Source organism: Volvox carteri (assembly GCF_000143455.1).
Source record: "Volvox carteri f. nagariensis unplaced genomic scaffold VOLCAscaffold_1, whole genome shotgun sequence".
Lineage (NCBI taxonomy): Eukaryota > Viridiplantae > Chlorophyta > Chlorophyceae > Chlamydomonadales > Volvocaceae > Volvox > Volvox carteri.
In genome coordinates this window covers 2485075-2509734 of record NW_003307545.1, presented here as the reverse complement: position 1 = coordinate 2509734, position 24660 = coordinate 2485075, and the positions used below count along the sequence as shown (strand labels likewise).

The 24660-nt window shown below is 52.2% G+C and overlaps 3 protein-coding genes across 3 annotated transcripts in view; 2 read left to right on the top strand and 1 right to left on the bottom strand.

Moving 5' to 3' along the window:
- Positions 1–512: 512 nt before the first annotated feature.
- VOLCADRAFT_115699 (uncharacterized protein) lies at positions 513–5688 on the top strand (the record flags this gene model as incomplete). The annotated part of the gene is made up of 12 exons (XM_002946081.1): positions 513–678; positions 794–921; positions 1301–1492; positions 1582–1671; positions 1805–1978; positions 2566–2670; positions 3139–3373; positions 3623–3781; positions 4159–4480; positions 4664–4763; positions 5147–5243; positions 5474–5688. The coding sequence occupies 12 exons, from the start codon at positions 513–515 to the stop codon at positions 5686–5688; spliced, it is 1983 nt and encodes a 660-aa protein (XP_002946127.1).
- A 5954-nt stretch (positions 5689–11642) lies between these two features.
- Positions 11643–15487, bottom strand: VOLCADRAFT_127260 (acetylornithine aminotransferase). The gene is made up of 5 exons (XM_002945728.1): positions 15359–15487; positions 14282–15186; positions 13862–13990; positions 13143–13268; positions 11643–12787 (listed from the first exon to the last, which is right to left on the bottom strand). Exons 2-5 carry the CDS (start codon positions 15165–15167, stop codon positions 12546–12548), a joined length of 1383 nt encoding a protein of 460 aa, XP_002945774.1. The 5' UTR covers positions 15168–15186; positions 15359–15487; the 3' UTR covers positions 11643–12545.
- A 6924-nt stretch (positions 15488–22411) lies between these two features.
- Positions 22412–24660, top strand: part of ssgA (pherophorin-like ECM-glycoprotein SSG185) — a 6178-nt gene continuing 3929 nt past the window's right edge. Inside the window, exons 1-6 of the mRNA XM_002946080.1 lie at positions 22412–22529; positions 22665–22758; positions 22856–22877; positions 23021–23250; positions 23544–23738; positions 24389–24470. Coding sequence (XP_002946126.1) covers positions 22698–22758; positions 22856–22877; positions 23021–23250; positions 23544–23738; positions 24389–24470 — 590 coding nt within the window. The 5' untranslated portion in view covers positions 22412–22529; positions 22665–22697. The remainder of the gene's footprint in view (positions 22530–22664; positions 22759–22855; positions 22878–23020; positions 23251–23543; positions 23739–24388; positions 24471–24660) is intronic.

Here is a 24660-nt window from a genome sequence, read left to right as displayed (position 1 = left end):
GATACACTTCATGTACTTTCAATGCTCAAAGCTGAGTGGGGAGGACGCAGTCAGCAGCTCAAGAATTCAACCTTCCCGCCATATCCAAAACAACAGGGTCGTTATGCTGGAATTGACCGATCAAGGCCTCCACCATGACGGCTAAATCAGGAAAGGTCCTGTCATCCACAGTGCTTGTGATGACATCTGAAGCCCTCATGACATGAATGTGTCTGGGCTTCCATGGTTAGCTTCCAAAAAAAATGTAGTTGTACGGCAGTCCTCACAGGAAAAACTCAAGATAGGATGCAGTCTGGGACTTTTAGTTTCCTAAAGAGGACGAGATATATTTCTGACCCCGGCAGCATTTGTTACGTGTAACCTACAGTTACAACGCTCTCAGCGGGTCACAGCAAAATACAAGGTAGTGTTCCATACAGTTTACCGTGTATGGCTATTCCTTTTAAGAGTGGGGAAATTTGACGGAGACAGCATACTTAAAAGCAAGACATTGGACTGATGCTTAGGTTGTGATGTTCAAGTTGTTTGGCTCTTTGTTTCGAGCGGCAACCTTTTGTGCGGCGCAAAACCAGCGTTCAGGCATGAACTCTGCGAAGCTTGGTGCAGTTTTGGATGAAAAAAACGAGCAGGAGCCACAGGCTGCCGCTAATGGGACGGATGCTGGCGCCTCCTCGTATGGTGAGCCCTAGATACTTGATTGAAACGGCAGTTTCACATTTTGGGCCTGCATATTTGGAATTGAACGTGGGTGACATTTATCTGGTAACTTTTGGGCCGCCACGCCCCTTAACAGAGGAGCACATTGCCCGTCTCAAAGCTGAGGCCGAAGCCCAAGACTGTGCAAATCGACTACGCGTGGCGCAAGAGCAACTAGCAGAATATGCGGCACAAAAAGAGGAGGACTCTGCTGGTTTGGTTCAGGTATGTTCACGGTCTGTCCGGTTTGGCGATGGTGCTATGCGTGCAAGAGAGCGTTTGAGCATGTATTATGCTTCTCGGTTAATTATGTGGAGGTAACACCTTAGAAACGGGTAGTGTTGGTAGACGTCGGCATCCTTTTTAACGAAGGTCTGATGAGGCCTGACATGGGTAGCTCTGTGAGTGCTTTGGGGCAGTCAAAACGGTGTACAATATGGCTGGTATTGTCCAAGAAACTGCAAGCCGTATACTCGGTGTACGGCAGAGCTTGGGAGACCTGGCGGGATCGCCTGTCCACCTTCCGTGCTACACGTGCAGGGTGTGACACTGCTTATGTGCGCAGTTTATGCTGTTCACGGGTCCTTGGCTGTGCTCTTTGCAGGAGGCGGAGCGCCTTAAGGAGGCCCTTGCGCAGCTCCTTCAGCAGCCTGGAAGCACGGCCGCGGACTTCCAGCAAATCGCCCACATGTTTAACAGCTTACTGGAGAAGCTTGCCGATGCGGCCACCGAGGCACGCGCCTTCGCTGCACAGCAGGCTAGTGACCTCGCGACCTTGAAGCGCTCGAGTGCGCAGGTCCGCAGGGATTACACATGCATTTGGGTTTGCCAGGCCGTTCTTGTAAGTTGGTCTTACACGATCTTTTTTTAATGCATTCGGCGTAGGCTGACCTGCATAACGACGTCGATATGAAGCGCGTGCGGGACGGCTCGGCGTCGAGCAGTGAGGCCAGCGGCGAAACGGCCCCGGAGGAGGTGGGTAATCGCCAATTGCATGTGGCAATTCTTCGTACGCAAGTGGGTGGGTGCAGTGAGCAAAGGCACAGTTGGTTAGTATCCGAGTTAGTATCCAGGTCTTGGCTGCATGCTGGATGTGTTTCTGTCGCAGGAGGACGACTCAGCGGAACCAATGCGTGGAACCATCAGCTCCCAATCAGCCGGAATGCCCAGCACGAGCTTTGCAGAGCGCGCACGGTACATACCATTGCGGCTTAGCCACGATGAGCGGAAGCTGCTTCGCTTACTGGAGTCTGCTCTCAACGTTAGCGAGTATACGGACAAGGTAGGTGATGTCGATTAGGCGAACTTACTAGGCGTGACTTAGCGGGCAAGGGTGTCAGATGGATGATTGCCAACATGACGTTTTTCATGTTGCTGGACTTGGGTCTGCGCATGCACCATGAAGCCACTTGAGTTTTTTGCATAGCTTGTGCTATGCAGTTTCAGTTTTCCTTCCCATGTGGGTCGGGAAGGTCTGCGGATCTCAACTGACGGCGGAAAGGATAAGGCTCGTCAATCGCTGCAAAGACTGTGCGTTACCAAATCGAAGCACGTTTGAATCGCAGGTGGACATCCTTACATGGCGGAGCAAAAATCAGCGCATTCACGCACAAATTCGGGTACGTGGAAGTAAGCTATGGAAAAGTAGTGTACGGCCTGCTTTGCGCTATCTGAGAGGCGATCCCACCAGGCCTGCGAGCAGTATAGCGACGGCAACGTTCGGGATACCCCTCGCACAAGTGGTCTGCAAACCTATTAGTGATGTTCACCGAAGTCATGGTGGCTTGCGGATAGCCGTTCCCCAGCTGCCCGAAAAGGCATTTCTCATGTCAAGTGCTACGTCCTTGCGTTGACAACGTGTCCGTGCAGGATCTGTGCGCGATCCTTTCTGGCCTTTTGGTGGCCACCGACTACCGAAAGGGCCAAGACCTTATTCGAGATCGGAATTTCGCTGACAACGCGGAGTTTTTTCAGGTACGCGGCTAGGTCCGTGTGACATGCGACATTTGGTTTTTGTACAGCTGGCTTGGGCTGCGAGGCTGGAGACAGTACAGACCAATAACGAAAAAGTAAAAGCTGAAAGGCAACTGAAAGCCGTGGTAGCTTAAAGAGGGGCGGCAATGATAACGAGATTGCTGGTCCTACTTGGTGCCTGGTTTGGATTGTGGACTATCGGAACAGTGAGCTTCGTCATGGGCGAGGTTGCAAGTTAGGCCTTGAGCAATTACCGTGGTGTGAGGGGGTGAGTTCACAGTTGGTCGCACGTAATGGAGGGTTGAACACACCGTTGTTCATTCGGGCCACCGCCGGATCTTCAAGGTGCCGGAACAACTGTGCATGAGGACAGTTGTTCGTGTAACCCTCTTTGAGAGCCCCTTCGTCCTGGTAGCGCTGCCAATTTTGAGATCGGCGGTCGACCGAGTTTCAGTATGCTCCCGCCAGGACATCTTTGAGCTTGGGCGGCGTTACAAGATATTGAACCCTGATAAGATGCGCAGCGAGTATGGCAAGCTGATGTACCTGCTCATGGACAGCGCCGAGCCCGCCATTCAGGAGCTACTCGAATTCCAATGCGTTCGAAAGCTACGCACCGTGTCAAGCTTCCTGGAGGAGCGTGGCGGTCTCGCCATGCTGGATGACCCGCTCATGCACACTGCCACGGCTGAGATTGTTGCAGGTAGGCGAGCGGCTCGTGCATGGGACTGCCGCTTCCCCATGCGATATGCGTATGGCGCGACGCTGTTCGTTTCGTATTCCTGGATCAATGCTATGATTTGTGCTGGGCAGGCGCACGAAGTTGTGGGGTGGTCTAGAGATGATATCGTTTTCACATTTGATACAGTTCACCGCCTTGACTTCCTAGCAACTTGCAATTGTCCCGTCATAGCGTCTTGTAAATGTGCACCCTTGGTGCAATGCCTTGTAGGGGAGCGGCCACGCCACGAAGTGCAGCGGGACATAAAGATCAAGGAGAAGGCGCGAGAGGCGCTCAGTCGGCGGTACCGCACAGCGCGCCTGAGCGAGGAGGAAATCCTGCTCTGTATCTATTCCATCTCGGACAATAATTCATACCTCTTGTTCAATCGTAAGTCCTGTAGATACGGGGAACCCTGTGCCACTGCAACTGCCCAGTCGTCAATGCACGGGTCGTTTGGCTCTCCGGGCTCAATCCAATAGCCATGCTAGAATCCTCATGGAATTCACAACTTTCTGTCATGTGGTCAAAAATGGTCCGTGTATGTTGTCGCTGCTGGATCTGTTTAACTGATAAATATTGTCCATGAGCCACGGTCTGCTGAGGGTGATATCAGGACCTACAAGTTGCTGTTCCCACAGTTCCCCTTGCGATTGGTGTTTCTATTTCCTGGAGCTTCTTTGCTAGGCTTGTATGCTTGGCCGTTATGAGCTTGCATGGATGCGCGGTCAGCATATTGCCTTGAGAACCCTTTGTCTGCCGTGCAGGTGACCCAATCGATCGATTCATCCACTTTTTCCACCGGTACTTCAAGTCCGACACCCATGAGCCGGGCTACTCGCTCGCAATCCAAGGTGGCCGCGATGGGGCGCGGCTCACCCATAACCACGAGCGGCAATACCACTACGTGCTGCAATCGCTGACGCTGTGGCGGGAAATTTCGACTGAAATGTTTAAGCTGTGGTACCTCGCCGAGTCCGACATGCTGCGAGAGGGCAACAGCTATCGGCTGTGCGACACGGGCCAGGGGCTGAACCGCGTCCAGTCGGCGCCGCAGGTCGGGCGATCCATGCAGCAAATCCTCAGCCGGTACGTTTGTGTGCGCGGTTGAGCGATGATGTATGTGACGCCTTATAAAAAATATATATTAAACGACGCTGTAAGGCAGTACTGAGGCACTTACAGCACGACGCGGACTGTTTGGGTCCTGTCTGCTTCCGGCATCCCCTTTACCCACCTACCCGCGCTCGCGACGGTGCTGCACGCCTGCAGGGTGCAATCCCGCATCGGCTCCTGGGTGGGGTCGTCTGTGGTCCACCTGGGCGACCACAACGTGCCTAACGCCCTCATGTTCATTGACAAGTATACACAGGTGGGTGAGGGTGGGTTGTGCCTGGCCTATAGGGCGGGTGAACTGCAGGTGTGTAAATAGGTGTGACTGAGTGGGCTTGCGGATAAGAGGAGGCTCCGGCCGGCCATTTGTGGGTGCTCCGTTGCTGCCTTGGAGTGAGCACTATGTTTGGCTATGCTTTACTGGCGCCAATACCTTTCCCTACTTGTCGTTGTGCACGGGAACGGGACCTGCCCTTGATGTGCTTCTGTTGAGTCTCAGTTGGGCTGTGGCGTGGGGCCGAGGGTCGGGGGCCCAAGGCAAGCTTTATGAGTCGGCGGATAAGGCTCCTTCCTGACATGGGAAACAGGCAAGCTCGTTGGATCCCGTCGTGTTCGTTTGCCGTCGTTCGTTGACCTGTACAGGTGCCGCGGATCCTCAACCCTGTGGTGAGCGTGCTGGAGGAAATTCCAAAGCTCTACCGGGATCCCCATCTGCGCATGTATATCGACGCGACTTTTGGTGAGCTTCGAGGCGTTGGTTATGAGGCTGGTCGGGCTCTTTCCCGAGCTGCCCTGGCTATGCGTGTTTCGCTATCCGTGCCGGATCATCGGTTCGACATCTCCCGCGCCACAGCATGGTTTGTGCTGATGGGTTATGGTTGATGAATGGTATTGCACAAGCTGTTACGGAATATGCATCTGGCCTAAGTGGCGAACTGCTATGGCCCCGCTATTACATTCGCCACGCAGGCGGAGTAGAGCAGTGCCGCAAGGCGATTTTGGTGGACTTCTGCAGGCACGCCTTCGACGGCAGCGGCGCTGACAACTTTTTCGACGCCGGCTCGTGTATTGATGGGCGCTTGACGAGTGCCTGGAACTGGTGCAGCAAGATTGAGAAAAAACCCTTCTACCACGTCTTCAAGCTTGCTGGTTGGGTGGGCTTCGACGGCGAGGTCAAGACTTAGGGTTTCACGTGTCACGGGGCGTATTTGTCGTACTTGTCGTATAGAAGAGAACCGAGCGAGCAGGCACGGGGTATAGAGAGGAGCGCATGTACACTTGCGATTCTGTATGAAGACTGATGTGCAGCTGTTTTTCGGCGTAGAGGACTTGGCAATGGGGACACTCGTTCACACCACATGCTAGATCTCAGTGATTTTAATTAAGAGAACGTGGTGCCGTTCAATTTGGCCCCGTGGCATAAATAGATGGTGGTCAAGAGCGCATACATGCGACGTCTGGGGGGATGTCGTTGCCAGTAGAGGCAGGGCTATGGTACCTGTGGGCAGCATTGGCTCAGGGGACTGTGACTCATGTCGGGTGCATGTAGGTTATGTATGCACGAGATGACAGGCCTAACAGGAGCGTCCTGTGCTTGAGCGCCGGATAGGCGTAGCTGGTGTGCTTTCGAGGTCATCAAGTGTACGTACATGGTTGGAAACTGCAGGAAGAAGTTCCCGCTTTCTGTGATTTCGAAGATCCCACTGCACCGTGTCGCGCGCCAGATCGTGCAGTGGTGGCTAGCTTTGCTGTGCAGTTTTGACTAGATGTTTGCGGTACGATACGGTGTCTTTTGAGGTTATGCAGGCTCTGCTATCTGTCACATGGGCAAATGTGTGGACTCTTGGATTCATGGGCATCTGCATCGGGAGTTTTTGGGGAGTTCGGGAACGCAAATTATGTCCATTTTTCCAGGCACGCGCCGCCTTCGACGCACGTTTTGCAGCTGTCTACGACTTTTCGTCGCCGTCTCTGGACTGATAGCGGCTGACTTCGTCGCCGTGCTTTTTAAAGATTTGGTTGTGGACGTAGGTCTTCCCCACATCAGCTCCCTCGCGGCTTGCAGTGGAACTGAGTTTTGTATGCCTCGTGGTGTCATGCCTCCAATGACGCACGTCTCTTCTCTCTCGCGGGCTCTTAGATGTGCCGCGTAGAATACAAGGACCTTCTTTCCGTGTTTCGAGCGCGAAAGAGGTGCCCTGCCGTCCGCTGCATAGCACGTAGTGCAGCTTACCCGCCTTAGTGCGTGTGACGGATTCGTTGGTGCAGATTGGTGCGGATTGGTGCTGCCCTTACACCTTGATGACGCTGGCCCGGCCCATACAAAGCTGCCCATACAAGCGCCAAAGCAGCGCGGATCTCCGAAGCGAGGGCAGGTATTAGCACGCTACGTGGGCTGCTAAGCACCTGTGCCTTAAAACATGCAACAGGTATGCTGAACAAGCTTTCAGTTTTCTACGCATGGATGATGTCATTGCATTTGGACTGGTGGTGTTTTGCGGGGCCGGTTCCCTTGGGTTACGTATGCTCTGATCACGGCGGGGCCCTTGTTCAAACATACAAAGTGGTCATGATCAACATCGTCGCATGTGACTTCGTTACGAGGTTATAACTATACCTGCCGGATAGCGTGCTGCAGCGCTAAGCTGGTTTGGGAGGTGGTCTGCCCTTGCACCCATACTTTCGCCCAACATTTCTTTAGTCGTGTTGTGCCGGGCTTTAATGTACCATGATTCCGGCACCGAGCGCTATTACCGCTTTGTACTACGTACCGACATGAATACCATAGTGTGGCCGGGTAGCCTCTGGTTCACCAAACGTTACGATTGCGGAATGCAAAAACTGCATGCCATTTGCCTTGCCTTGCCGAGTCACGATGGCAGGTCCTGAGCGTTATCTCGTTCGCTATGCTCGTCGTCTTGGGCAGGATGGTAAATCAGCAACAGATTACAGAGACACAAGAATATGCACTGTTAGGGTGTATTTCCAGTGCGGATTAAGGCCAGGGATTAACCCTCTGTCATCCATCGATACCTGCTAAAACGGCTAAGTTGTTGGCAGACTTACCTCGCCTTTTCAACCTTTGGTTCCCTTATGGAACAAAAACTATGTGGTAAGCTCGTACCAAGGACTTCCGTGCCCTAATCCCTGGCCTTAATCCGCACTGGAAATGCACTCTTACTGGATAAGGCCAGTAATAGGAAATACGTCAACTCCTATGGTTTGCAAGAGCACAATGTTGGGAGAGGAACTAAATTTTTATCTGCGGCAGATGTACATACATATATACCAATGCCCCTACATTGCGCCATTGTTTCTCACACCATGTCAATGAGGTTACAGTTGCTGTTCCGAACAGATCACTACCGGTAGTAGAAGGGGAGTTAGGGAAACAGCGGCTTTTCCAATCCTAGGTTCTTTCCAACCCGCGGTGCAACCAGGTGGATCCGGTGGGTCCTTCAGTTTCCTTGAGTTTGCTGCTGGCATCGTAGCTCATAGGTACAAAATGCCTCGATTCAGTACACACATTTGCGACCCGTTGAAATCCAATCATCGAAACGAAACTCATCCAGAGTCTGGATGAGTTTCGTTGCAATGACTGGATTTAAATGTCTGGATTCCAGACACGTCTCTCACGCGGCCAAGGAGTCACCCCATTCTTATTAGCTATATATTTCGATGCTTCCAGGAGGTTCGATGCAAGCCATTATGATTCGCTTAGGGGATCAGCGATTCTTGGGACCGTTGGTTTTAACTCACCTTCTGCAATTGGCTGCGACAGGTACTTCCCGAAAACAGATACAGGGGATGGAAGGGAGTCTGGCAAGAAAGGCAACGGACCGAACTTTTCTATTAGTCGCTTAACAATCATCTGTGCTCATTGGTTATATGCTGATTCGTTTGGTTTGTGACATCTCTCTTTAAGGCAGTGCCATTCTCCTCGTCCTGGGGATGCGTGGGCGCGCCCACGTGCTTGGGTGGGCCGTCGAGGAGGCATTGCCGCGCGTCCAGTGCTTTCGGACTGTTCACACTGATTTTGCAACGGAAACGTCCACCCGCACGGCAATGCTTTCACGTTGGATGGAACACTTCCGCGCTTTCACGCGCCCAACGCTGAGCTGGAAAGCTACTGAACGTACAGGTTCTCCATGTGTGATCGTATCCCAAACGGACCGGTTTTGATGCTTCGGTAAACTGCGATGCTCATGGCAGGTTGGCATTTTGGCGCCATGTCTCCATGCATCGCAGTGCTTGCACCAGGTCTATAGCGTAACGGGGCCGCCCGACAAGAACGAGGAAGGCTGCAAACCAACGGGCGCTGGCGTGTGGCTCGGAAGGCAGTTTGTTTCGTCAGCACCAAGCAACGAGTAATAATGGGTCTTGGAATTGTGATGGTGCTGGCATGCATGTAAGATGCAACCGCGAAAGCATGCATATTGAGAGTTAGCATTCATGGTTTCCCAGACTTCTACGTGTTGATCGACTGATCGACAGAAGAACTATTACTGAAGGTAGAAGCACATACTCAACGCGTCGCAAGCATGCTGCCGGAAAGCTTGAAGACGCTCCCGATTTCCGTTGGAGTATCAAAATATCTTTTGTTTTGGCCGTGATCTTTGCCACAGTCGTGAGTCATCTGGCCAGTTTGCTTTGTTCTTCGTCGGGATAACCCACAGCATAAGGCGCGCCACGATTATGTGGCTGCTAAGGATTTTATAAAAAATGTTTTTGGACTGACCATCTTCATGGCCGATGTGCCTTGCGCCGATTTGGGTTTTCATCTGCCAAAGTCGAACGGAGTGGAAAAAGGCGGGCTGGGCACTGCAAGGGCCCCGCTCCACTCCCCAACGTGCTCGAAGCTGGCGGCTGCTGCTCACCATCCACTCCCGGCGGGCACAGACCAAATTGGGTCAGCGAACAGAAGGCCCAAACCCCACCCCTTCCGTACGAAATTCATACTAGGTGAATCGTTCGGCGAATTTTGGCCCTTGCTGGAGTGATCTGCTTCGCAGTCGCGGAAACCCGCCGAGCTTACATCATACGGATATGTTTGCTGTCCTCGAAACTTTACCATGCTCACTCACGTACAGTTTAATCTACCATTTTGACAGGCGCTGACTGACTGGGTCTCCAGTCTCCTGTCTGCGGCGCAGCGCGTGTCAGCAGGATGAATGTGCAAGGTGCCCATCTTACAGCATGCAGCCGAGAGAGACCATTCAGGGGCAACATATTGTCCATGGTGCACTTTGTAAGGCTGGTGGGAGCATCCTATTGAGGAATTTCATCGACTGGGTTGATCCGGGCTAGGGCGAGCCGGTCCGGCTCCAACCATACGGACCTGGCTTTGCAATATGCTGTACCTTGTCTCTCATTAGTCTTAGAATAAAGGTTCTGTTCAGAAGGCATCTCATGGCTCGCCGGAAACAAATGTGATCTTCGACACTCCGGACGTTGGGCGACAAAGCAGATAACCTCACATTGCATCCAGACATTCAAGTTCTTGGTACCGTTTTAGATCAATCGGAACCTTTTTCCGACTTTAGAAATGTGTTATAAGCTGCGCGCCCCTTCAGCGTCTGAGGCTTTCTAGGCAATTTGTGGATTACCCTCACCTTTCATAATTTTAATCGTTTCCGATTTATATTTTAGATGAGGACGATGTCAGCATTAGTCGCAACGCTGCACGTCGGAAACTTTTGTTCCTTTTTGCACCAGCGCGAAGTACTGCCGGCGGGCTCAATACTTGGTTTTGGCACGCAAACGGATGACTGTTCAGCCTAGCCTTGTAGTTACTTGGTTTTCAAACCTTTTACGCGCCATCAAAGCCCGTACCTTTCACGTCCTCAAGCCACGCCCACCGTGCGAGCTCTGACCGGCGTCATGGTTAACCCGACTCCCTTAGCTAACCTGGCATCCGTCCTTGCGGCGGAAGCCCCACTGGACAAACTGTGTCCGATTTCTCGAAGCCGTAAAAAGGGCGGGACCCCCCTGCATCCGTACAGGGCGGTAGCTAGGGTGGCACGTGTGACAATTGATGGGTAGTGTCAAGGTGGTGGGAGCTGTGCTTGTTGCAGCAGTGCTGATGCTGTGGGAGCTATGCTTGTCAGAGCGCGGGAGGCAGGAAGCCGGGGCTCATAACCTATAGAAGAGACGGTGTCTCTCTGGAACCTAGCAGACATGGCTAAGAGTCATTGGCCGTTACACGTAGTCGGGAGGTCCGCGACCTGCCACCGACAGCCCCTTGCTTGGGCGTAAACGTATGAGGTGCCGTTACCGGCACACAGCAGGGGCTCGGCCGCCAAGTCCGCAGTACAGGCCGGCTGCTCAACGCTCAGCAGACACAATCGCAGCTTGCCAGCCTTCAGCCTATTGGCTTTGCGGTCTGGTGCTGCAGCCATAACACACACGGAAAACAGCGCCGTACAGCACGCCGTGCACCATATGCACTGCCAACGGCGCCCCTTCAGACGCACCCTTGTGGCCCCCTCAAAGCCTAGCTCGACACACTTCCCCAAAGCCCTCAGCACTTTCCGGTGCTGTCTGTAATGTTCATCCCCGAAGCGCCAGCGGCTTCCGCAATCCGCCCCATAGCCGCGACACTGCAAGTCTTCGGAGGTCCCGAGCATTGGCCAAAATAATTGTACAAACGAGCAGCTTGCGTATTTCATAGAGAAATGAAAGGAAATTCGTCGTTCTGCTGGTGGCCAGTCGGAATGCCCGTGCGGACAAATGGTAACACAAGCTGGGTGTTCGAGTTATCATACGCCGTCATCTCAGACTTCAAATATGAGATACGCGGCACCTTTTGAGATTAAATTTAGCCCGAGAGGCGTTGATGTGACTTTGACCTCCGAGGTCGGTCAATGGAGGCAGCCAAACTTGTTTGTGCTCATACGATTTTTGTTAGCTACAGGCGAGATAACTTGAAATAGAGAATGCAATATATTACCAATAACGCGTTTCAGCCGGGCGAGATATTATGTTTCGCCCGTTACACACACACGGCCATGGGCAATCCTACAGGGCGGGGCCCCCTGGGCGCTTCGCGCTGGGGCCCCGCCCCAAAACGTGCGGGATATCTTAGAAGAAGAAATATGTGAACATCCATGTTGCCGGCGCTTCTGCATTCTGTTTCAGAACTGCATATGCTGTGTCGGAACTGCGCGCTGCATGTGGAAACTGTAGGAACTTATCCCACCATCCCAAAGAGAATGGAGCGTAATGGCAGTATCCAGCTAACAAAACAATTTTAACAACCAATCTAAATCTCGCTCGTATACAGGCATATGAGCGACAGACCGAGCCACCAACACCGGCACTATAAAACAACATTCTCCGCCTTTCACTTCCAAACAGGCCCCACCTGCTCCCTCCCTTCCCGACGCAAGGGCATACATGCCTACGTACATACATACACTCTCACCTCCCTAGGCAGACACATACACCCACACACGGACGCATGAGGGGGGTGCATCTGGATATCATTCAACACTTCCTTTCCCCCCATTGATCACGTGAATCCCATTCCCTCCCTTTTTCCTTTCCAGCAACCCTTCCTGCCTCAACCCCTTAACGTATAAACATACAACCATACACATAACCATACATGCATAGATGTCTGCGACGCGGCGCACACTGATGACAGCCCGGCCAGACAGTCCAGCTAGATCAACAGCAGCAGACAAGGTGGCGGTGGCGGTGACCTGCTGTACAACTGCGGTTGGCTGCAGGTACCAAACCCTCTGCCTACCAAACCCAACAGTATGTACTGCCTGCTGTGCATTGTCGTCCGGGTGCTTGGGTCAAAAGCCAACAAATGCATACATACATACATACGTCCCCTCCCCGTATCGCAACCAATCCACTTTCACTCCAACTCTAACCGGCAACCGCGCCCTCCCTCCTACAACTCGCTTGTTATCATACTCTTATCAATTCATCTTCCAAGCCCAATCCCAATCCCCATGATGAATCCATGGCCTAATCTGGCACTTCTCGCCAAGGGACTCTCGAGGCCCTTGATTTGGCGCCCCCTGATGTGTCACAGGCGCTTCAGGGCCTGCCCCAACACCTCGCAGCACTTGTCGATTTCCGCATCGCCGACTACGAGCGGTGGCACCAGCCGGATCACGTCTCCCTTGCCGGCCGTGATGGCTAGCACCCCCATCTCCCGGGCCGTGTCCACCACCGGGCCCGCCATCACGTCCAGCTGCACGCCCACCAACAGACCCACACCGCGGACCTCCTTCACGTGAGGGTTGCCGCCCATCGTCCGCTTCAGACCTGTGCGTGACAATGAGGATGAGGATGAGGTGGTGGGTGAGGTGGTCATGGTAGTGGTAGTGGTGGTGGTGGTGGTGGTGGTGACGGACGTGATGAAAACAAGAGGCTCAACACAGCAACCACCCTTCACACAACAATACGTACGGTAAGGATTGTTGTACACCGCCGTACATACTACGTAAGGATTGTTGTACACCGCCGTACATACTACTCCCCCCACACCTACCCGTGTAATTGTATGTATGTACGCTTGTGTCAAAAGGAGCCCAAACCCACACCCGTAAACCTCTCTTTTACCCCAAACCTCTCAATCCCCCAATCCCCCCAAAATACCTAAAAAAAAAACCTCACTTACCTTCGCGCAACCTGACTCCCCTCTGTTCCACGGAGGTGAGGAAGGTGGGGTTGTTGATGATGTCGAACACGGTGCAGGCGACGTGGCACACCAGGGGGTTGCCCGCGAATGTGGACCCGTGGTCGCCTGGACACACGCGTGCGTGTGTGTATGTGCGTGTGTGTGTACATATGTGTGTATGTGGATGCGGGTGTACCGGGGGAAGGGAGGGGAGGGGAGGTTACATGCAAGTCGCAGATTCGGAAGTGGTGTTGGGGGACAAGTGATAGGGTTGGGGGACAAGTGACGTGGTTGGGGGGTTGGAGGAGGAGAGGAGGATGTGAGAGAACGGGGGTCCAGGGCTTAAGCGGTTTAAGGGAGGAAAATGGAACGGACAAACGTACGACCAAACGTATGTAAGTATGTATGTCTGTGGCGTAACCGGCACGAAACCACCCGAATATCCAACCCCCCGGCCCCCCCCGTGCAGGATACTGTTTCCCTCATCATCAATCTACCTCTCCTCCTCTTCCCCCCGGGAAACTCTCCTCCACATCTGCGTTTCCACTTAACTACTTACCTAACCACCTAACCACCACTCCGCAAATTATGCTAACTACCTGTCCACTCAGCAAACTGCCCACCCGTTCCTTCAGGTATTGTACCGCGCCGAAGTCCCTCTCTCCCTCTCCCCCTTCTTCGTCCCCTTAGCTGCGTAACACCCCTTCAGCAATCCCCACCTGGCTTCATGACGTCCGCCACATGCTGCTTCATCAGCACAGCCCCAATGGGCAGACCGCCTGCCAGGGGCTTGGCCAGCGTCATCATGTCCGGCTCGACGCCGTACAGCTGGTGACCCCACAGCTTGCCTTTCGCATTGAGATGCGTATACATACATACATACAGGGCATGCACATGTAGCTGAGTCAGTATGCATGTACAGGATGTACAGATGTACGGATGTACTCCTATCCAGGAATGCAATGATCATACGATCTAGTACTGTGCAGCGGCGGGCTGGCCCATGCACAGAGAAGCAAATTAAACAAACACTGGACACAAGAGAGGTGCCGTACGCACGAGAATAGAGGTGCCGTATATCCAAACGCCGACCACGCCCCCATGGGGCCCCCCCCCGTCCCGCCCCCCTCAATACCCACCAGTTCGCCCCAGGCCGCACTGCACCTCGTCAAACACCAGCAGCGCCCCCGCCTCGTCGCACAGCTCTCTCAGCCCCTTCAGGAAGGCCAACTTGGAGGGCGTGATGCCGCCCTCCCCCTGCACGGGCTCCACAAACACAGCTGCCGTTTTGCCCTTCTCGATCACGGCTCGTGCGGAATCCAAATTGTTGTACTCGGCGAGACGGTGGCCCGGCATCATAGGATAGAACGGCGTCTTGTACTGCTCCTTGTACGTCAGCGCGAGCGCACCCATAGTACGGCCGTGGAAGCAGGACGTGAAGGAGACGAGCTCGTACGGCGCCGAGGCGTTCGCGTCGTAAGGGTCAACGCCGGCGCGAACGCGCGCCCACTTCCGTGCGAATTTGATGGCGCCTTCGTTTGCCTCTGTGCCGGTGTTGCAGAAGAAGGCCTTGTCGGCGAAGGAGTTTTCCACAAGACGTTTTGCGAGCTCCACTTGGGGTTGGGTGTGGTAAAGGTTGCTTGTGTGTGCGAGCTGCTGGGCTTGCTCTGCAAGCGCTGCGAACCACCGGGAATCGCTGTGCCCCAAGGCATTAACGGCGATGCCAGCGGCCATGTCGATGTACTCCTTGCCCTCCGCGTCCCACACCTTTGCACCCTTTCCATGCGAAATAACGACCGGGGCCCGTGCATACGTCTGCAATACGTACTTGGACTCCTCGCTCATGACCTGTTTGGTGAAATCAGCGCCTTGAGGGGCAGGTGTGCCGTTGTTCGCGGGCTTGAAAATGCCTTTGAGTAGATTTAATGGGTCCACGGTAGCCGCTGCGCGTGGGATAACGCATCGTATGCGCGATGTGCAGCTTCCCCGGCAAGGGGCGGCGTGGCGATGCTTCAAGTGGGCCATCGTCCCTGAGGTTTAAAGCCTGCATATAATTTGCAACCAGCGCCATACAACGCATCAGATGTTTCATATATTCCGCAAGCCTCCGACCTCTAGACAGGTAATAAGCCCTAGCCATTGTCTGCTCAAAATCCCTTGGCCTAAACAAGCTCGGCAAAAGTGCTTGCGGCAAGATGGCTCGCAAGACTACGCACCAGAAGCTAGCGAACACAAGGCCAGGTACTGCTGATGGAAATTGCAAGTCAGGTACGTCCAGAGAGCGCAAATGACCGATATACAGAGCTGAGCTCAATTCGCACTAATACAATATCAGCAGATAGCGCAAGAACCAGTTATCTCTCCGATGAAGCACCTTTGGCCAAATGTTTACACGTGAGGACCGTACACATGGTACGGAAAGAAGCAAATGGGCCCGTAAAACGAGTGTGACTTCCTGGAAATGGAAAGCAAATTCATAATGATATTCATTGTCCTACTCAAGAGTTAAAGAGCACTGTTATCGTGGCCAATTTCTAAAAGCTGCGCAGGCCTCTTCAGAACAAGTCGAGCACATAGATAGTAGCTTTCACAACCTATGAGTGAGTTTACCTTGCAACTCCGACACCATTCCACTTTGATCGGCGAATTCTTGTAAGGATTGCCCACGAGCACGCTCGCTCATTTTCCTCTGCCATGGCGGCTAACGTTCGCATCTCGCAGCAGAGTTGTTCTCGGCTTACCATCTAACATGTATTATAACTCACTTCTCTGGCCATATCACGTGGGCCACTATCTTGATTGCCAGAACAGCCTTTCGTTACGAGAGTCTTGACATTACAACCTCGCGAGCACCACGTTTGGAGTTAGGACGAGCCCAGTATGGCAGAATTATGCATTGAGCCTTCAGTTGCCCGTAGAGTCGGCGCGTGTGTGCACCTGTGCGATGTTATGGAATTGTTAGTCGGCGCCTCGGTGCCGTTACTGCACACATTTGAATGATGTGTATGGCAACCCGCGCTCTTATGTATAGATAATTTAACGTGGGTATAGCTTATATAATCTATCCTGGCTGCAAGCTTGACGGAATCCGAATGGCGCCTTGATTTAGCATGATTGGGCTAATGCGATGCCCAGGAACCGTAATTGCGATCTCTACCAATACATAGCTAGCATTATCAGGCATGGCTGATAAGCAATTCTCAACAGAATGACGCGGGCGTACCACTTCTCAAATGCTTTGGCATGCGCACGGCGTTGCCAGAAAGGTAGTTTAGGGCTCCACCATAAATATTCATGATAAAAACGTAAGCGTGCTGTCAAATCCATCTGGCAGATGTTGCAGTTTTGCGCGTTAGCAATACTCGGCTCGCGATGCTGGCAGCTTGCGAACCCGTAAGAGCATCGCGGACCCGGACGAAGCCAAGATGCCAAAAGGATCAACAAACGCAGCTTATCCGCATACGGTGAACTACTTGCTCACCTTTTCCGATTAGCCATACAGGATTTCGGATTGTCTTCGCTCGAAAGTCTTTTGAGTCCTTGCTACCGCCCGCTGTGGCATAATCATCCCCAAGATAAGAGGAGTGTGCATGTATGCGAGAGGTCAACCGGAGGGCACGCCCTGAGCCTTTTGAAAAAGCCGGCAGATCAAAAAACGTTGATGGCTTTTGGACGCCCCCGAATTCCTGGCACGATACTCTCTGGAATTCCAAAAGGCCATGGGGACACCAACCCGGTGGTGGTCACTAGGGGGGCAATCAAAGGCGCCATGGATACACACATGTCCATACTGCTTTGTGATTGTGAGGCAGACATTTTTTGCATACTCAGCTACTCAGCATGCAAAAAATGTCTGCCTCACAATCTCTGGCTGCATTTCCTTGCATTCCGTGCAGACCGGGCGCCAAGGACAAGGTAAGCTACCCTCTGCTACCCGCCGTACTGGACCGTATGAGTGGCACGTAGCTTTTCTTTCGCGTTTCAAGGGATAGTTACCGCCTGCACCTTAGCCGCATATAATGGAGTGGAGCAGCTAGGAGGCTTGTGATGGCGTGGGGAGGACCTACGAATTGGCGACGGTTGTAAAGGACTCTCAACTACTGGGGATGTATGATGTGGAATAGCAGCCTCACGGCTGGCTTTTTCAAGTGAATGCGATAGCGGTTACTACATAAATTTGTCTGAGGCAGGATGTACAAACATGGTGCGTTTGTGTAAAGGCCCCTGTGATCAACGACCGGACCGATCGGATCTGCATGCTGGTTGGTCATCGGAACGAGGCGAATTTGGCATGAAACAGCTTGAAATGACGCGGAATGGTGGAAAAATACAAATCCTTGTGAGCATCTGGATATGAAGCACAAATCATTGTTTGTGGAGGTCAAAGGAAAAGGGCAGTTAGTTAGGTTCTTCATTACAGCTGGTGGGCTAAAGGTACGTAACGAGATGCATTTCTGGCATGAACCTCGCTGGCTTGGCAGTTAAAGTTTTATTGTAATGAGTTACGTTTGGATTTAATTATACTTGTATTTCGCACTACTTAATTCGCGGTATAAAAGCAGCATCATTGCAGCTTCGTCGCGATGGCGCACATGAAACGGTCCGTTTCGTCAACAAAGTTAAAACGGCTGACCCTGCACCCCGTCGAAGCTGAAAGCAACAGCTGTTTCAAATCGGAGGCGCTGACGCAAGTGGCTGCTGCCTCGAACATCTTGACTACCGCATCGTTGCGGTCGTCATCTTGTTGCGCTTCATCGTTTCGTTGCCATCGCGAACAGCCCAATCCTGCCCAACCTTCCAAGCGGGTCATGTCAAAAAGCTACCTTCCATTGTCCGTTGTTCCAAGCGGCTTGGAGGACGCCGTTGGCCAAATGTCGGCGGAAGGCGATCTGGCAATCCACATACGCATATGCACTTTTAAGTGCCGCCCTTGTTCGTTTAGTAGAACAACGAACAAATGACCACACAAAACCCCTTTAATATCGATGTATGCACGCAACTTAGCGCATTCTGGGCGCCCATTTCGCTCTGCGCATGCTGATTAGGGATTCATTCTGCGTGGTTGAGCGTGGTTGTTGGATGACTCCCCATGTATAGTTCCTGTGAGGGGGTGTTACAAAGGGAGTCCATTTGCTCCAGTTTCGTTTTCTCGACATCTGTTGACGAGTTGAGTTTTGGTAAGGTAGAGCTGCCCGCCTGCTATTTGGCCGTGATGCGCTTGCTTGCACGCGCCGCACTCACCGTACTGTGCAACCGCACCCTGTGTGCGTATGCGCGCCGTTCGGTTCTTAGGGCCAGTTACCGTATCGCTATGGCCGATTGGTGATTTCTGGATTGGTGAAAGTAAAAAACGCTTCTAGAATTAATCTTTCCAACACCGGAATTGGTGATACGGTTTGGTGTTACCCCGTCCACTTGGTGTTACCCCGCTCGGTTCTTAGGGCCAGTTACATTGCAAGCAGGGGTGTTTGCGAAAGTCCATTAATTGTCTCATCATGTGTTTGGCGTCGCGCTTAGCCTCACATTTGTCTTGACGTCTCGGTGAAACCAGCAGCAGGACCACCGAACATAAAAACACACACACATAAAACCAGAGAGATTTACCTCTCAGGCAAGCAGACTGCCCAGGGAACAGGTAAACGTAGGCAATGACGGCAAAATGAGAACGGAAAGAAAAGAAAGAAGGAGTACAGGAAATCCATGACGTACGGACAGGAACTATTTTTTTATATGAAGGCCACCAAGCTAAGGGGCTGGAAGGCCCGGGATCCCTAAGGCCTGGGGCCAGTTTCGAACAAGAACCAATTCGTTCCTGTTTGCTGCCTCCAATGTCTCCCATGTCGCCTTTCACGGATGTTAAGTATCGACCATCGGTAACAATTCTCGTCAAGGCTCTACCCTCCGAAACGAACTACCCGTCGAGGCAGTCGGGGCTCCTGTGGACATATAGTGCTGATTGTACTGCAGCATGTAGTGCAGCATGTCATGCAGCATGTAGTGCAGCATGCCCCAACCCAAGCTGCAAGGGGGGCCATGGCGTGGCCGTGGGATATATGAATTACAAGTGCGAGTACCGGACTTTGACGGCCGCATTCTACACAGGTACACACATACATACGTACGCCAAGTGTGGGGGCCGTTTATGCTAGCTGAGGTCTTGGACAGGCTCAGGAAGCGGAGTGATGCGAATAACCTTGCAGAGGGGCCCTTCGAGGCGTGCCTAAAGGACAGGGCAGTGCAGCTTCAGATATCTTTCATGCGGCAAATTGTAGGAGCTGCCAGACCAACACACCGCCTCTTGTTCGCAGAGCTATCGCAGCTACCCCTACACTACCACGTTCTCAAGCAGGTTGTGAGGTTTTGGAACCATGTCCGTTTACAGCGTGGGTCTGTGGCATACCAAGTTTTGCGACAGGAGGTCGCAGAATCCCTCTCCAACCCCGAAGGGCCCGGATGGGGGACACTACTCCTCCGTTTTCTATGTTTTTTGGGGCACGATGTATGGAAAGAGGCCCCGCAAGGGCTACACGAGGTAGACGAACGAGTGGAGTGGCTGATGAACAAGCCAATGCCAGAAGGTGTGATTTCGGAGTTCAAGGACCGATTAGTGAGTGGTTGGAAGCATACACGTTTAGATGTCCAGCCTGACGTGTATCCGTCAGACGGCAAACAACCAGGAATTCACATGGCGAAGTATAAGCATTGGATGGGGCTGGCGGCCGAGCAAGCGGGCAGGAAGGAGGTGCTCCCGCACATCACAATGTTTATCCCACGTTCGGCGAATTGCAAGCTTATGCAGTTTAGGCTTTGCTGTTGGGCACTGGCGGCTAACAGAGCGCGTAAGGGACGGCTTTATATACCTAGGGAGGAGCGAGTATGCCCCTGCTGCGGCACTGATAGCCACATCGAGGATGAGAAACACATTTTGCTGGACTGTCCGGTTTACGACGGAATCAGATCTGATATGGGCTTTCCACGCTTCGAACATATGAAGGACGCTATGAAGTGGGAACCTGGACGCCTGGCAAGAATGCTGGAACGTATATGGTCTCACCGCAACTCTATCGTTCCCTTTGGTCGTTAGTATACTTCATTACTTGTTTCGTTGGAAGTGCGAGGTAGGATGGTGCTTATAGGCGATTTGGCAGCCCTTGAGCCCTCGGCTCGTACTAGGGTGGTTTGCAGGTACGGGGAACGCACCCACGACCATGTAACAACAACAACAATACATACGTGCCGTCTTCCCTGAAGCATATTTTCCCCCACGATGAATCGAATTATGACAAAGTCAATATCAGGTGAACCATACGAACGGCGCCTCTTCGTGATGGGGCGACGCAGTGACTTGATCCGCCGAGGGAAACGCCACCCCATAGAACGCCTGCAGAAGCTACAGCACGGCGGGCCGTAAAATGGAGTGTGGTTTTGGTCCCCGACAACGATTACATTGACATGCAAGCAGCGGGTTGATTGCAAAGCTCAAGTTCATGCGACATCATCATTTGTATTTGACGCACATCGTGGCCGTTTTCCCCTCCTGAGGAATGAGAACGATCAGGAAGCAAGCACGAAACTGACGCTGACTGTTGTTGCTTGCGGGTGCGAGTCAGCAACACATGCAACCCCAGTTCAAGGGTCCAATTATGAATGCGGGGATGGGGTGGTAGGCGCGGCAGCGAGTATGCGCGTATCGGCGCCCGGCTGGGCATCAGCCTGTTTGAGACGCCGTGCCATGCCGCTCCGCGCGGGTGCTTCGTTGGTCCATACGTCTCGACTGGAATGTGTGTAGTCACAACTTCTGCCACATTCGATCTCCTTGGTCTTTGTAACACTTTTGGGCGAGCAAATTTTAATCACTTTTTGTTGCCAAAGCGAAGGTATGGACTGGGCTTTCTAAGTCCCGTTTCAAAAGCACATCTTTCGGAAGAAAAGGATACGAAAAGTTTTCATTTACGGCCGCATGTGCTATGTGGGTAGATTTTGCAGTGGCAGTTCCGCAATTCGACAACATGCCTTAGAAAATAAAATTAAGCTCCAAGCCCAGGGCCGAAATAGAATACTGTCTATGTCTCGTGCAATCACCGGCAATTGAAGGAAGCAAGAAGCTATTGAAATTGACCCTGAGATTCCTTTGAACGACTTATTCTCGATTGTTACGGCAGTCGCCCACGTGAAACTGCCGCCGTTCATCAGCAGTCAGGGCAAGCTAGCGTGAAAAACAGTAACGCGCCGTATCAGTAGTACATGTTTGAACGGCGTTTTGCTTGGATAAAATTATGAAGTTTTCTTTTGGCAAGCAGACCTTTGGTGCATCACCCTTCTTTATAAGCAATTCATCGCTTGCAACGCACATACTAGCCAACTTCTTTTAGCGATATACTTATTGGTATTGTTCTAGTACTTTCTATGAACGTCGACTGTGTCCAATTGTGTTCAACTAGGATTAAGCGTGCCACGTCAGCAGATAGACTGCTAGTACTGCTGTTCTCCCGTGTATGACTACGGTACTCTGAAAAGGCGTTAACGCCTCATATTAACGTAAAGGTAACGTAGATATCAGTTGCTAAAATTACCTAGCATTAGATTATGTTGCAAAACGGATCAATACGTATCGGATAGGGATGTGGCGAAATTGCACGACGCTCGGAATGAAAGGTAGAATGCGTAAATGTTCTTACCTTTCCCTAGACTGCGAAGAAACAAGCAAATGATGACTTGATCTATTTATTTTATCCAAAGGCGCCAATATCCGACGTCACATCAACCGAGCACTCCATCCAAGTTAGCCATTGAAGCAGGAGCAGCAGCACAACAACGTAATCACCTATGAGGATATAAGTCTCATCATATTTTAAACTATATTATACTGCACTCAGGATGACTGCCGGAAGGGAAGTGAACCGCCGGCAATCTTTACGAAGTAGCTGGCCAAATCCATAAGCCTCATGAAATTATTAAATCAAATTAACTCTGATTAAGTTTAACTTCATCGCGGATGTCACCGCGTACGTTGGACTTGTCGTTACCCATCAGCATTGCTTACTGTTAACTTGGCGGAACGTTACAATCACATCCCAGGAGGCCACCATCCTCAATATACTCTATTTTATGGTGTTTTAAGCACATTAGTTGGCACGCTCGCCTTCTTTCCCGCGCTCGCGCCCACCGCTCTGTACACCGTCTGGACATGCCGTACATTATTCGCCAGGGAGGGCGCGTTGCAAGCCGTCATAGAAGGATCGGGTTCTGCGATTGCATAATCGTAGCTGCACCCTTACAGGCTGAAGAGTTACGGCCTCGTGGGTTGCATAATTGGAATCCCTTTTTCACGAAAAGGCGTGGAGTGGTCCGTTATTCCATTTCTGTCACGACTCGAGACTTGGCTACGTAAGTCTGCATGTGATGGATTCACGCGACATCGCTAGATTGTTTGATGTTGCATAATTGGCCAACATCTCAGCATTTTAGCTGGAGAGGGTAGCTGGCAGACGCTTATCATGTCGCGGTTCCTTCCGTGCGCAGTGGTGCTCACCGGGACCAATTTTATACGCAAAGATGTCTAAGCTGCTGCTCGTGGCGCTTTTTGGCGCCATAGCAGTGGTTGCTACGAGTGCTGGTGAGTGCGCTGCCTCCTTCGACCCTTACGATGCAACGTAAATTTTCGCTACCTGAGTTAACCTGCTTCTTTCTGCCTATTCTTTTGCTTATAACAGAGGTACTCAACCTCAACGGAAGGTAAGACGCGATTGCTTAAGATGTCGTTCCTCATCGTGAGTTACTACTGAAAGATGTGGTTTTGCAAGTGCCATCGCATGCGCTAAGTTTTTGATGTTAGATGTCGGAGCCAAAATTTACATCGTTTTATTCTTTGTCGGCAGGTCTCTTTTGAACAACGACGACCCGAACGCCTTCCCTTACTGCAAATGTACTTATCGTCAGCGCCGGAGCCCATACCGCCTGAAGTATGTTGGCGCCGAGAACAACTACAAGGGCAATGACTGGCTGTGCTACAGCATTGTCCTTGACACCACGGGCACTGTTTGCCAGACAGTTCCGTTGACGGAGCCTTGCTGCAGCGCTGACCTGTACAAGATTGAGTTTGACGTCAGTAAGTGGTGTGATCCAGGCACCCTTCTGTTCTTACCCAGGCATGTCTGTAGGCACCTTGCCTGGAAAGGCAATTTCAATCTTGCGACACCCTGTCTGGCTCTTCGTAGCTATGAGTTGGCATTCAATTCCTTCCATCGGCCAAGTAGCCCTTGCCTTATCTCTCTATCCAGTCAACATCCTTGCGGCCTAAAGTAAGCTCATGGTCCCAGGCCTTGTGGCCCACTGTTACACAGCCTTACTAACTGACGCACGTTGTTCCCTTGCCATCCTTTTCCATGGCGCACGTTACAGAACCCTCCTGCAAGGGCACTGTTACACGTGCTATGGTGTTCAAGGGCATTGACAGGACTGTTGGCGGCGTACGTGTGTTGGAGTCCATCAGCACCGTCGGCATTGATGACGTCACCGGTGTTCCGGGCGCGGCCATCCTTCGCATCGTGAAGGACCTTGCCCTCCCGTACAGCGTCGTGGCTTCCTTCTTGCCTAGTAAGTTGGGACTAAACTCAAATTTTCGTTCTTGCCCAGCAGCTTGATGATTTTCTTCGTGGGGGAAGCGTCACGGTTTGCGATCGATGCCGATGTATAAAATGTTTTTTTTGTCTATCTCGCTTTTTAGCCTACGCTTTCTTAATCAGTTTTTTTGGGTCTTCAGTGTTGTTTTGTGGTCCGTCCCGGCATGTGGACGTTCGTGCCGAAGTTATCTTACACCGAGGGATGTGAGGGATGTAAGAAAGGATGTTTGTACCAGACGAATCGTCCACTTCCCATCCAGAGCGCATACAGCTGCTGCTTTGAATAGTTGCCCATTGCGTTTTGGCGGTTTGCCCATTTTCCAAGGATGCTATTGTCAATCGCGTCGGACAAGTTAAGTCTTTTGCACCATAACGAACTTTCCAGCCGTTTAGATGTCAAATAGATAAAGAAGAATCCTCTTTACGGCGAAGCTCTCACGCCAAAACAAACGTTTTCACTTGAAAGACATTTTTCTATGATTGCACTTTCCTGGACGGCTGCTCTATGTCTTCCTGTCCCTGCTTGTTCCCTAATCCCTACCCTACCTGCCTCCCTACCTGCCTCCCTACCTGCCTCCCAACCTCCCTCCCTACCTGCCTCCCTCCCTGCCCATATCCTTGCAGATGGCTTGCCGGTCTGCATCAACAGGGTGCCCGGCTCGTGCACGTTCCCGGAACTGTTCATGGACGTTAACGGCACTGCCTCGTACTCGGTCTTCAACTCTGATAAGGATTGCTGCCCAACCGGCCTTTCCGGCCCCAATGTCAATCCAATTGGCCCGGCACCCAACAACAGCCCGTTGCCACCAAGCCCGCAGCCAACAGCAAGCTCGCGGCCACCAAGCCCGCCGCCCAGCCCGCGGCCGCCAAGCCCGCCGCCTCCCTCGCCCAGCCCA

Coding starts and splice junctions, on each gene's coding strand:
- VOLCADRAFT_127260 (XM_002945728.1), bottom strand. CDS start 15,167: ATGGCCCACTTGAAGCATCGCCACGCCGCCCCTTGCCGGGGAAGCTGC. Junction 13,269..13,861: donor GGCGGACGTCATGAAGCCAG/GTGGGGATTGCT, acceptor GCGTGTGTCCAG/GCGACCACGGGTCCACATTC. Junction 12,788..13,142: donor GGGAGTCAGGTTGCGCGAAG/GTAAGTGAGGTT, acceptor TGTCACGCACAG/GTCTGAAGCGGACGATGGGC.